Raw genomic sequence first — 14,356 nt, forward strand, 5'->3', positions numbered from 1 at the left:
GATCAGTTGATGGATGCCTTCCAAAATATTACATGTACCCACTCTTAAATAGAAAAAGACCTCATGAAGCAGCATTATTGTTGTCTGCTTTGAAAGAGCTAAAATTAAGTTTTCCATTCCTTCTAGAGTTCTGGCCCAAGGTGACTTAAAAATAAAAAGTTTTAATAAACATTTAGACCATCATGTATTTTGTAATACAGTCGGGTCACTGCTGATTCCTAAGATAAATGTGTTTAAACAGAAGCTTTCTCATTCAGCAGCAGCCTCAGCTTTCATCTAAATTTATTTAATGATGATGCAAGCCCATAGTGTTGGTGTTACAGTTAGTCACCATGGAAGTGTTTCTGTCAACAAATCCTTGCTTTACTATCATGAAATTGATTTCGCAGGGGCAAGGAGGATAATCGTGAAAGCTTCTTTTTACTCTTAAAGATCTTCACAGTTTGCCTGGATGTCTAAATGAATTGTATTTAAAATCAGTAACTGGCAATAAAATTGACCACACTAAATTAACAGTTACAAGGTTAGAAAAGGGGAAATGGCAGTAAGCTACTTTGTCTGAAACTGTCTTTTGGGAATGTGACTTGAGGACCAGACTTGTAATTTAAAATGTTCCCTGAAAGCGGTTATTCTCTGCGTAGAAGCATGGATTATGCCCAGGGAGTCCCATAGCAGAATTTCTAGGATGATTTGGCTGAGTTTTTCTCATCTACCTTGTAAATGGCATTATAGTCACAGAAGAAATGCATAGTATATTACTTCTTTCAACTAATATAGTGTATTAAAAATATGCCTTTTCTATAACTTAAGTTCATAACTATCTTTGGCTTTTATTGTTTGTTGAGAGTTTAAAAAAACAAACTAAGCTTCTGAATGCTGGCCTCTTATAAGCAGGGTAAGTAGCACCTACATTAAGTAATTCAAACTGTTTTGGGAGCCACATAGGAAAAAGAAACAAGAATGACTTTTTTTTTTTATTTGAAGCAGGGTGTTCAGGAGCTTATGTCACAGTGGCTGGAGCACTAAGTAAATTTGGTTGTAAATATATGTTTTGTGGGAGTTTGGATCTCTGGTAGAAATACAGTCAACTCTTGATTGTCAAGGTAACTGTATTTCCAAATGTGCTTTCTCTGGCTTCCTGTCACATATCAGAGCTTTTTAATTTTACCATCTGCTTATATGTGTTCACACAAATCAGAATTATTCAATAGTATTTTATTTCATTATCAGTAAACATTTAAGTTCCTAATATACTCTAAGCAATGTGCTGGCCTCTAGAGATACTGAGATACATCGCAAGCATGAAGTTATGTTTGCTTCTGAAAGATCTTATAGTTCACTTTGAAATCAAAGAGATGTAATCTTTATTTATTTCAACCACTTTCTCCTCTTCCTAATTAGAAGTTGACCGTAAATGGGACATAGTTCCTGTTTGTTTTTAAAGAAGAATTAATAGAGATTATAAGCAAAAGATAAAATTCTATTGTACATGCAGAAATATAACACAGAATGACCAAAAGAAAATTCAGCAAGCAATGGTAAAAATAACAAATTATTTACTGCTTTATAATGTTAAAGTATTTCACCAAGACAAGTTGCAGTCAAATTAAAGTGAGTTATGGAAAATGAAATACATAAAGATGTATTTATACAAGTGCAGACTAAATATTTTCCATACAGGTATGTAAATGAAAAGATATACAGTAAGTGCACACTTGATATGACTATGCAGGCAACAGTTAGTTTCAGTATTCTTGTATAGTTCATGCACAAACCTTCCCAAAGTACGAGTTCAGTCTTTGGGGGATATGGAGGGATGATTAAAAAAGGATTGAGTTCCTTGCAAAAATATCAGTATGGACTAGATGAGGGTAAGTGTGGTCAGTTATATATATTACTTACTGTAATTTGTGATTGTCGAGGAAGAGATGTGGCTGTTGGTGTGATAGTAATACTGCTGGTGACTTTATTGGTTGTTTTGTTTAGCGCCCCATTAGTTAAGCCTTGAGTTCGGTTATCCTGCAGTGGTGCTGAAGGGCTGGCAGGTCTCACAGGGCTGGCTACAGCTTGCATGTAAGGACTTCCTAAGTGAATGTGGATTTTATTATCCTCAGTAGTTATCACACTTGCACTGTTACTGTTTGAACGTTGAAACTGCCATGATGACTGCCGGTCTGGGGAGACTCTGAATATCGCATGCTTGGCACTGATTTCTATTGGTTCTGGGGAGCGTCCCTGCTCAGGAGAGCTAACTGAGCCAGTCACAGCCAAAACCTGAATAGGGGACATTGTCCTTTCTGGAGTTAGAGAACCACAAGACTCTGGGGTCTGTGCTCTGGCAAAAGTTGCCATGGTAATTGGGGACATGCCTTGTTCTAAATTCATGAGGTCTTCAGTCGAGGTTTTGGATTTTACTGGTGTTATGGAGGCATTTTGGAGGATGGTTATCCTCTGTTTTGGGGTGCCACAGTTAGGTATCACTGCAGTACTTGTGTAAGAGTGAGGACTCTCTGTGGTGGGACTCGTGATTTCAAGAGTGGCTGTGTTTTGTACATGGTCTGGAGTGACCTTTATATGAAGTGGCTGCCCAGGTGTGTGGCTTAGGACTAGATCTCCAGGTTGCACAAAGTTCGCATTGGGTTTAGTTTGTATTTTTCCATTCTGAGGATGGCCCTCCTTGGATTTCATCCACGGAATCCATAGCTTTCTGTTAACAGGACATGGAGTAGACTGGCTGCATTTGAAGGACAGCACAGATCCCTCATCATTGGGATCCTCGTCTTGATCCTCACTCTCCTCATATAACTGACCATTGATGACTGCACGTTCCAGAGGAATGAGGCTCTTGTAATCAGGTGGTTCATTGTCTACTGCTTCTGTCTGCACTTCTTTAGAAAATACTTGAGGATCTGAAATTCTTCTTCCATTGAGACTAGGCCTAAGGCCCTTACTGAAATGCCGGTACCTCTCTAACTCCTTAGTGAGGTTTTCAATCTCTCTTCCTAAATCTCTGTTCCTGTTTTCTTGTTGATTTAACCTTTTTTGCAGGACTGAGTGATCTCCCTGGAGGTGACATATTAGGTCTTCAGTTGCCATGTATTCATGAATTTTCTCTTTTAATGCATCCACTTCTCTTGAGAGGTGCCCTGACTTAGCTTCTTCCTCTTGAAGCCTTTTGAAAAGCCATTGTTCATGGCTGGACTCTGTCTTTTCTGCTAACTTGTACTTAGCAAGTTCCATTTTAACATGTTCCAACTCTTCAGATAAAAATTTAGCTTTGTCTTGTTCATTAGCATACCTTCGTTCTAGAGTCTCATACTCATCTTCTGTTTTCATGAGGTCATCCTCAATGGCTTTCATATCCTTTAGCTTCAGTTTCAGTCTTTCTACTTCTTGAGAGAGCTCCTTAATCTTAGTGTTTTCTTGGTGTAATGCTGTTGTGGATTTCCCAGAATCTTGATTTAATTTGTATTTTAGAAAATCTTTTTCAATTGCTTCCAATGATTGAAGCCTGTTTTTCAACATGTTAACTTTTGACAGGAGATCATTTCCTTTCTCTACTTCCGTTTTCAATTTGTTTTTCAAATCATCTCTCTCCTTGGTTATGCTGTACATTTTTTCTTCTACATCGGTTTTGGACTTGAGCGCCCTTTTAGTTTCCTCAATTAACTTCTCAGTAACTGCTGTTACTTTATTTTGCTCCACTTGAAGCTGAGAAGAAGCAGCTTGTAATTTATCTTCAGTTTGCTTTAATTTTTCACTCATTGCTTTCCGTTCGTCTACAAACATCACAGTTAATGTTTTCAGTTTAGTTAAATCCTCTTTTAGAGTGAATTCTGTCTGTTCCAGCCGACTTTCAACGGCTTCTAGCTCTTTAATCCTTACTTTTAAACTCTCCAGTTCTTGAGACAACTGTTTTGTGGTCATCCTTTCCTTTTCTAAATTGCATTTCAGAGAGTAGCATTCTTGTTTGCTTTTGTTGAAAGCGTCTTCTAACTTTTCCAGAGCCATAATTCTTTTACTGAGTTTTTCCACCTCTAGTTTAAAGTCTTTACTCTGTGAAGTCTCCTTTTCAAGCCTCTTATTGAGATCTCTGCACTGCTCCTCCATTTTTATGAGCTCTTCATCTTTCCCTTCCATATCTAGCACACGTTTCCTGAGCTCTTCCACTTCAGCCATGATGCCAGCATTTCCATATTCTCCCTTACTGATTTTTTCTTTTATATCCTGCAGCTCCTCTTCTGCTTTTCGTAAAGACCTGTTTGTCTCTTCTAACTCATCAATCTGCCGGCTGAGTGTTGCCAGCTTCTGTTGCAGCTGGCGATTTTGACTGTCCTCATTGGTGAGCTTCGCCATAATTGTCTCTCGTTCCTGGTGAAACTTTGTGGCCTGCGTTTGCAGTTCCTTCTCTAGTCTGTTTGCCTTCTGCTCTTCCTCCTGAACTCTGGCTTCAGCAAGGGCTAGCTTGGTATGTGTTTCCTTTGCATTTGTGGTCAGCTCTTGGATTTTCTGTCTTTGACGGGTGAGCTGTGCCGTCAGTCTTTGTTGTTCATCCACCACCATCAAAGCAAAAGACTTCAGCTTCGTCAGCTCCTCTTTCAGGGTGGTGACCCTCTTCTCCTTTTCTTGCTCCTTCTCTTCCTGAGACTTGGTTTCTTGATCAATTAGCTTCTTTAATCTGAAAAATGTAAAGTGCGTTTTATTTTGTGATTGAGGCTTTAGTACACATCGACTATAGTTAAATACATATGTGATTTAGAACTTATGTAATTGTAAGAACTGTGTCAGTCCATATAGGATATGCAAAAGAGTTCCTGAATTTGATGAGGGAGGAAAATCTGGATATCAGTTATCTTGCTTTTTTCTTTCACTACCATTGATCAGTAACAGCTGCATTTCACCAGGAGCCTTAGTAAAAGAATAAGGGCAAGAATATTTGGTTTAAATTGCTTGGGTAACATATAATTAGTAGGCAGTCTGGCCCGAAGGCTATGAAAATAGGCACAAGCTTGAGATCATACAGTTAGACCTGGCTTCAAGACTGACCTTACTCTTACCAGCTAATTGATGTGGGCAGTTATTTGACATCTCTGAGCCTCAGTTTTTCTCATATGAAAAATGGGGGCAATCATTATATTTACTTCAGGGGCTTTTTATGAAAATTAAATGAGGTAATTCATCTGCGATTCTCCTTGTCCTGGCACATGGTAAGCATTTGGTATTAGTTGTTGCTGCTATACTTTTTTTTATTAATATGGTTATTATATTTATCAAATGTTTTGCTTGAACCAAAGTATGTTGTGCACTAATGTTTGATGTTCACCTCCTTGTTTGGTAGTTAAGAGAAATCTATTCACATTGCTTAGAAGTTACACACTTTACTGATGGATCGCTGGCCAATTAAAACTTGGTTTGCACTAGCACAACATTATTCTAGGAACCACTTCATATATATCTTATCCTCATAGTGGATAGCAGTTAAATGAGGAGAACTGAGAGGCATCTGTATGGGTTTGGAGTTTTCATAACATTTGAGAAGAGCATGGGGTTTGGTAGGAAAGTGGTTATTGATGAGAGTCTGGTGCTAGACATGATGGAAGAGAAGCTGTTATCAGGAACACAGTAATTCCCTCTTAAATGACGGCTACTATGACATACTATTTTCTTGTTTTATGTTTTAAATTTTTCAGCATAACAGGAGGGTATATTACATTGTAGTATAAACTATCTTCCACCTCAGTAGTGAGGTCAAAGTTTTAAATTTGTGGCACTCTTAATTATACTGCAAATGGGCTGATTACAGAGAATGTAATTACAGTTGTGCAGTACTGTAATACAGAAGCTAAAATAGAATGGAATCCCTCAGAAGTTGAACCAAAGGACTTGTCATGGATGAAGTTATAAACATTTACATTCTGATAGGTATAAAGAATTCATAATACTTTAACGTATCTTTTCTATTAGGAGTGAGTTAATTATCCAGTGCATGTCTTTCATCTTTATCACAAATCTTACTTTTTGAAAGTTGTGTAAGAATTTCAGAGAACTTTTTTCTCTTCCTTTTTTTTTTTTTTCTATGACTCCCTGGTTCAAGTTATTGTCCTGCCTCAGCCTGCCAAGTAGCTGGGATTACAGGCACACGCCACCACGGCCAGGTAATTTTTGTATTTTTAGTAGAGACGGGGTTTCACCATGTTGACCAGGATGATCTCAATCTCCTGACTTCATGATCCATCCACCTTAGACTGCCAAAGTGCTGGCTCCAGGCCGAGAGAACATTTTAAAAGGAAACTAATGTAGGGTCATCTTCTTGGAAATAGAGTCCTTCTTTTTGAGATTCTAATCTGCTCTTTTCTGTAATTTTCTGTAATTACATTATACAGGCGTCTAATGTGTCTAAAATAATCTTGTAAGAATTCTCAAACTTTTTTGTGGGAATCTACTTTTAGTTTTTTTCTGTTGTGAGAACTTAACAGGAGGCTGGCCTCAGGGCTGTGGCTTGTAAAATTCAGAAGAGGCTAGGCAGGATGCTGGGGTGTGGTTTTGATGATCTCATCCATGGCCTTAGCAAAAGGCTTGCCCATGGCTTCTGGCCATGCCCCATCCCTATTTGAGACACATGAGAGCCTGAAAAGATAAACATGGCAGTGTGTTTGTGAATGGTCATGGGACTTCTCAACCCAATGGCAGAGTCCACAAGTAAACTGCTTTGGTGGTGAAATAGTTAAAAAAAAAAAAAAAAAAAAAAAACTGCTGGGCACAGTGGCTCACGCCTGTAATCCCAGCCAAGGCAGGTGGATCACGAGGTCAAGAGATGGAGCCCATCCTGGTCAACATGGTGAAACCCCGTCTCTACTAAAAATACAAAAAATTAGCTGGGCATGGTGGCGCGTGCCTGTAATCCCAGCTACTCAGGAGGCTGAGGCAGGAGAATTGCCTGAACCCAGGAGGTGGAGGTTGCGGTGAGCCGAGATTGCGCCATTGCACTCCAGCCTGGGTAACAAGAGCGAAACTCCGTCTCAAAAAAAAGAAAAAAAAAAAAAAAACTTTGGCAGAATGCTTCTTCCTCCTGCCTTAGAATTAGAATTCATTTGATTTAATGATTTTGACAATGCCTTGAGCATAATTACAGTGAAATATTTTCCCCTCTCTACACCACAGTGCTTACAGTTTTATTAGAGAACAGTTTCACAAAAAATTTTAAGTATTTACTTTTGACTTATTAAATCATAGCATGTGCTATTTCATTTTTATGAGAAGGAAGTGTGTTTTCTTAGGATATAAGGGAGAGAAGATTGTTTTCAGTATAATAAAAAAGTGTATTTAAAAAGAATAATGATTAGTGAATGCAGTGCAGTAACCTGTAAAAAAAGGTTTAGAAAAAACTTTCAGTTGCTTCCATTTTGTTCAGTGTTTTTGGAGCAGGCATGATGCATATTTTTCAGCATGATGCAAACATAAGCATCTTTTTCATGGTTTTTGTAAATTGGTTGGCATCTCCATATGTTCCCCAAGCTCTATCTGATTATTTGAACGCATTTTCTCTAAGCATTTCCTTACTTCTTGTTTTCCAATAACCTGCTATTTCCCTGGGCCACTCTCATGTGCCCACCACAGGACAGTCAGCTGTCTAGTCTGGTGGAGCCTGTCAGGAAGGGAAACAGGAGTTTATATGCAGAAAAAACTATACCACTTAGCCATCAACTTGGGAGCTCAGGACAAGGAACCAGTGAGAACTGAGAGCAGGAGGCCCTGATGCAATCTTTTCAGAGCCAGCTGGATACAGGTAATGCTGTTACACTTGGTGTGATTGTGTACATGTGTGTGAGAGAGGGAAATAGCTGGTTATACTACCAAATTTGGAGGAATCAGCACTTTTGATAGTGATGAGTGGGCAACCGTAAAGCATTATTTCTTGCCTTATATCCAGGAGCATTTGAAGGTTGAAGTTTGAGGCTAGTTTTTGGTCTTGAAGAAAGCACAAGGTGAGGAGGGTGTGGAGTTGAGCCTCCTAAGCCTGCTTCCTACTTTGAGTAGGAATGGACTTTCGATATCACAGTAACTTAATTTTCTGTCACCATTACTCCATTATTTTTCTTTAGAGATTCACAGGATTTAGCATTGATACTGGCTTCATATGCTAATACAGGTTATCATGAAGTCTTTGCTAGCTTTTAGCCAGGGTTTTTATAATCTTCAAAGTAGCATAGACCTTGAGGTGCAGAACTCTGCAGATCTAAAATTCATTCCCTAATAGCTGCATTGTCAAATTATGCCTCCTTTTTCCATTAACAGTTCCAGTTTATGTGCCTTTATGCAGGGATAATGTATGCCAGGGTTTCTCCATCTTCAGCATTATGGACATTAGGAGCCAGATAATTTTTTCATCGTGGAGGTCATCTTGTACACTCTAAGATGTTTAGCAGCATCCCTTTGTCATGAATTAAAAATGTTTCCAGGCCAGGTGCGGTGGCTCACGCCTATAATCCCAGTACTTTGGGAGGCCGAGATGGGTGGATCACGAGGTCAAGAGATCGAGACCATCCAGGTCAACATGGTGAAACCCCGTCTCTACTAAAAAAATACAAAAAGTAGCTGGGCATGGTGGTGCATGCCTGTAGTCCCAGCTACTCGGGAGGCTGAGGCAGTTTGTTATTGATTTGCTTGAACCCAGGAGGCGGAGGTTGCGGTGAGCTGAGATGGTACCATTGCACTCCAGCCTGGGTAACAAGCAAAACTCTGTCTCAAAAAAAAAAAAAAAATGTTTCCAGACATTGTCAAATGCTTCCTGGCAGTCACTTCCAATTGAGAACTACTGATCTCTGCATGTGTATGTTTGTGGCATGTGTGTATGTCAGTCTGTCAGTAGAAGTTAAACTCCATTGTTTTGCCTTACTCTGCTTTAATTAAACAAGTGCAGCAGAGAGCCCCCACCTAAACTACATGTGTGATTTTATCTTCCCTGCTAGTGGCCATTCTTTACCAGTGCTTCTCACAGTTTAAATGCATTTGAATCACATGGCAATCTTGTTAAACTGCAGATTCCAATTCAGTGGGCCTGGGTGGGCCTCACAGTTTGCATTATAACAAACTCCCAGATGATGCCAAATCTCCTGGCCCTCAGACTGACTGTGGGAAGCAAGGCTTTGCCATTTACATTTCAGGTGTTTCCTGGAAATGAGATACCATTTGAATATTAACTCTGCCAACTGTTTGTTACTGATTTATACCCAATCTGCAGTACCACAGCCTGTATTCCTGATCTACATGACCGCCCATTTTTTTCACACAAAAAAAATCAGGTGGGAGAATATGATTAAATTACCTAAAATCTGTCCACATTTCTGGGGAACAACATGACTCAAAATGCATACCATAGTTGGGGGGGTCAGAACCTACATTTTCATGCAAAAAGAGCACTAAATGATTTTAGTTCCAATTTGTGGTTTTATTCACACAGCACAAAGACTAAAATATAGGAGACTATGTAATAGCTGCCATTCTTTACTTAGTGCCAGTGATGTGTTGCCAGGCACTGAGCTGAGTCTGTACATCTGTCAATTCTAATATCATGATAAATTTTCAGGGTTTGGAATTGTTTCCATTTTATAGCTGTGAAAATTGAGGCTCAGAAAGGTCAGGAAGGAGCAAAGCCTGTGCTGTTTCTCCACATTATATTGCAGAGAGAACAAACCATTGCATAGGGCTGGTCCACATACAAGGGTTTTTATCAAGAACACTCTGAATGGAGAAACTATCAACTGAAAATATCTTGCTTATCTTTGCGTTTGTATTCTTCAGTGTGTATCCCTCAGAGCAGGGGTTTTTAAATGTTTGTTCTTATATCTGCTAAAAGAATGTTGAAAAACTAAGTACTCCTTTTCACATTTTTTAACTGACATCTTGATTTTTTCATTCAATGTTTAAATAGTTGCAAAAGGATATGTTTTAACATTTGCCATAGTCCTCATTAACAAATCAGAGAGCCAAACCAGTCGTTCTTTCAGGGAAATTCTGACTTCATTTTTCAACTTAACTAAATGTGTAAATACACATCTCACTGGTACCCATCTCATTCCTAAAAGATAAGGCACAAGGACTAGCCCTGCCTGCATTGTCCCCAGATGAAGAAACAAGGCACTGCTTCATTCAGTGTTTGGTTCTGAACCTGTTGCTGCTGCAGCTGCTCTTGCTGCTCTGCTCTGCTCTGTCCTCATAGGACACTCAGGATTAAGGCTTTCTATAGTTGCCCCTTTGTCTGATGCCCCAGAGGGGTTTCCAACCCATGAAGACGCACTTGATAACAGTTTGCTAAGAATTTTGTTTCAAAAGTGTTGTTGAAACAGGAGAACTCAACACAAAGAGTGTATGTATGAATAGTGGATGTAGATGTTGATCCCTTAAATCTCTCCCTTGCCTATAACCATAGAAAGTCTTTATGTACCCTGAGAGGCACATGTATCCCAGTTTAGAGAACACTGTCTTGGAGTACTCATATTCATGTTCTAGTACTGACACCACAGCATTATAGGAACATTCATTGAATCTTCTCCAATAAAAACAGGTTGTGGAAGCTGGTTTTATGGATACGAAAGTGAGGTAATTAAATCCAAACTGTCTTAAAGCAGTATCTTATTACAGCTTTTCAGTGTGAGTGTCTATTATAGCTCAGAATTGTTATAACTTACTGTGGTTTATCACTATTATTATGTGCAATACCAGGTCCTTGTTTTTTCAAAAACATCACATCTGTCATCTTCAGTATTCTTTGGTACTAACCATAATTCTGGTTCTTCACTACAAATAATATACTCAAGAGGGTCTTTTCAGTTTTTATTTGCAGACACATGTGTCAGCACAGATGTGTGCTTATATTTTATCTCCTCTACATAAGACACTGAGTGTTAGTAATAGTGCATCATATACACATATGAAGCAGATGGTATGTCTAAATGCTATAATGTCAATCATACCCATAATAATGTATAATTCTTACCCCTTTTAATTTTATCTTATTTTAGTACATTACACTCAATCCTACTAAAATACAGACTTCTTGAAACCAGGATGAGTATCAGTGTCTGATTATTTTGTGTGTCCTACAGAGTCTACCACAAAGCACTTACATGTAGAGGGAGCCATATGAATGTTTTTTGAATAAACAAAAAAATGAACAAATACTCTCTTTCGTGACAAATACTGTAGCACTGTCCTAAGTATTTTATTTATTTTTTAAGAGTATGCTCTAATGTTTACCATGTACAAGGTTTTAAGCATTTAAGAAAATGAGATATGAGTGGGTTTCCCATCAGTGTTCTCCAGGAACATTATTTCATAGCTACAGAGCCTCTAGAAAGAATCGAGACTGTTGGAACAGGTTCTTCTCTCTTTTCTTCAGATCCCTGCATTAGAATTGTATGTGCTTGCTTGTTCTTGAGAATAGGGTTAGGTGGTAAATGTCCACATCCTAGCCCATCAGTCTCCTTGGCTATCTCAACTCTGCTAACAAAGGAGTGATTATCTTATGTTTTCCTTAGAGTCCAGAGATCTGCTAGACAAATATGTTTGTTTATTACATAAGCAACATTATATCAACAGCAATGACAATGGAAAGGAAATATTCTTCTATAATCTGACCACCCTGAAACATGAATTACACTTCTGTTTTCGCAGATTCTTTTCCCGTTTTTCAGACACTTGGTCCATAGAGATAAACTTAGGGTGATCATCAAGCAATAAAGCCAATTCCACAAGCCATTAATGGTACTGTATTGTTTCTATTAGTTGCAGAAATCAACCTGTTAATAGAGAATAACTTCAGAGTCAGCTTAGCTTCTCATCTGTTGCTTTAAGGAAACAGATTTTTCACTATGTTCACTATGTAAATCTTGAATTTAATGTTTTTGATGTTATGAATATGGCAAGACTTTTGTTCATTTAATTTACAAACAACAAAGACTATAATTAGTACAAAAGCTATCCTGAGATGAACAGGGGATAGAAGATCCTGTTCTCAAAGAAGTTGTAGGCTGTTAGGAAAGAATCAGGAGATAGTTCCAGCAAAATTAGTAAAGGATCCAGAGCAGCAGTTCTTAACCCTTTAAGTCTCATGACCCCTTTACACTCAAAATTTTTGTGGACCCTAAAGAGCTTTGGAGTGTATGAGCTGTATCTATCTCCTTACCATATTAGAAATTCAAACTAAGACTTTAAAAATACTCATTCATTAAAAATAATAAATCCATCATCTGTTAAATAACATGTTTTTATGAAAAATTACTTTTACAAACAAAATTATTTAGTGAGAAGAGTTGCATTGTTGTACATTTCTGCAACTAATGTGTGGCTTAATTGAAGACAGCTGTATCCTCAGATCTGTTTCACACATTCCGTTAGCTGTCAGAGAAGTAACATCGTCACACTACATGGAGCCTCTGGAAAACCGTGTACACTTTTGAGAGAATGAGAGTGAAAAAGGTTGTGTTACTGATGAACTCTCAAAGAGGGCCACACTTCAAGAACCATTACTGTAGAGGATAGACAGTTGAAACATAAGTGGCAAATTTGTCTTTCTCTGGAAAAGTGTCTGGTTTGGGCTGTCACCCAGTGCTTCTTTGGGCTGGTCAGCCTTTTGCTTCATCCTGCTTAAGTCCCCAAATTCACTGGGTTAGTCACTGCTTTGATGTTTCCATCATTAATAAAGCCAGTCGTTTGCTCACCCTCAAACACAGATGGAAGATTCTCTGCATTCAAATTTTCTCTCTCCCAGTCCTTAGAAAAGTACTAAATGACAAAATTGCTTTCATAAGACATTGTGTTTTGTTTGAAACCCCAATTTGAAATAAGGAGATGGAAACCACTAAGTTTCCTGGTTCTTATAAATGGGTCCATACATAGTGCTATGCAGTTCAGCTGACATTTAATTCATTTCAGACCTTGATGAAACAAATACAGTGACAGCTACTATGTGCAAGGCACTACACTTGTTATTTGTCAGCTCCTTTTTTCTCCCAAACCTGCCTGTATACTTGCATGGATCGGTATGATCATAATTTAGTTTTTTTCCTGGTAACAACCAAGTAGTGTGGTGATACCAAAATTTGTTTGGCCCTAAGAAGTCTGAAGTAGTGTAACGTCGTCCTAGTCCTAAATATGTAACTACTCATTTTGATGGGCTTACATTCCTGTATTTGTTCTCATTATTCCAGAGCTAGTTTAATGCATTACGTTGTGTTCCTGATTTAATATGTTGATTACTAAGCAGAAAACTGCATACATCACACTCCTTTTATTTTTATATCTGCTCTCACAGCTAGACTTTGATAGCCTGATTATGATTATATCCCATTTTATCTTTTAGCAATTCTTGTCTAATATATAATTTTAATTGTGTTGCGTTGATAGCAGCTGTGTTCGTGGTCAAATAACGATGGAGTTCTAGCAGTTTGCAGAGTAATTACATGGAATTTATTGGAAAGCCTCTTTATTTGAAATAGAATTTGGTAATCAGGCCTATAATTTATGTTTCCTTGCTATCCTCCCTGCTTTTTCAATGGGACTTTTTGCTGTTTAGTCTAAATTTTAGGAGCACTCATAAAAATAGCTATGACCAGTCTTTTTTATTCTGTGTATGCTGCTTTCTTTTATTTCTCTCACAAGTCAAAGGTTTTCTAAAAATTACAGCTACAGCATACCATAGCCATAATGTAATGTTCAATTCATCTGACTTGGTCAGCAGGATCTAGAAGAACAGTAACACTTTTTTTGGCATCTGCTAGTTGAATATGAGTGTACATCTGTGTCTGTTTTATGTCCTTGTTACTGAAGATCCTGTCATCGTTATTGAGATCCTTTAGAGACGCCATAAATGGGTCCAGACCCAGCAATTTCGCTTATTACTATTTTCCTTCATTGTGAAATAAGAATTAGGGCATGAAGTTATGGAGGAGGCTTTAGCTTGGTGTCAGAGAAATATATGGCAAAAATGGGACACTGTGAGCCAGGACTCTTCATCACCTGAACGATTAATCTTACTAGGTTCCCCAGAGAGGTCAGAAGTGAAATAAGATGCAAATAGTCAGATGACCCATTAATTACAAAGGAGCTTGGGAGCTATTAGCAGAGAAGCAGGATTCTAAGAAGAGTTACTGAAATCCTCAAATTGAGCACAAGGACTGGAAGTGGGGCAAATCTCTCTTTTAAGAGCAGAAAAAGGAGCAAAGTAACTGAGAAAAGGGGTCTCCTAAAAAGAAAACCTGCCTACAGGTGAGGTTCCACAACCAGAAAAAGGCCAGTCTGAGAGTCCACGGGCACAGAGCTTGGGTAGTTAGGCAGCTACAAGGAGAATATTTTCATC

At 38.4% G+C, this 14,356-nt stretch overlaps 2 protein-coding genes across 20 annotated transcripts in view; one reads left to right on the forward strand and one right to left on the reverse strand.

The window, feature by feature from the left end:
• CMSS1 (cms1 ribosomal small subunit homolog) overlaps window positions 1-14,356 on the forward strand; it is a 390,132-nt gene that overhangs the window by 36,353 nt on the left and 339,423 nt on the right. The gene's annotated exons all lie outside the window — the stretch shown is intronic.
• FILIP1L (filamin A interacting protein 1 like) overlaps window positions 1-14,356 on the reverse strand; it is a 305,341-nt gene that overhangs the window by 21,754 nt on the left and 269,231 nt on the right. For all 6 annotated transcript variants that reach the window (XM_035274881.3, XM_078352207.1, XM_078352208.1 and 3 more), the window contains one exon: window positions 1,903-4,678. In XM_035274881.3, coding sequence (XP_035130772.2) covers window positions 1,903-4,678 — 2,776 coding nt within the window. The remainder of the gene's footprint in view (window positions 1-1,902; window positions 4,679-14,356) is intronic.

The sequence above is a fragment of the Callithrix jacchus genome, chromosome 15, assembly GCF_049354715.1.
Source record: "Callithrix jacchus isolate 240 chromosome 15, calJac240_pri, whole genome shotgun sequence".
Lineage (NCBI taxonomy): Eukaryota > Metazoa > Chordata > Mammalia > Primates > Cebidae > Callithrix > Callithrix jacchus.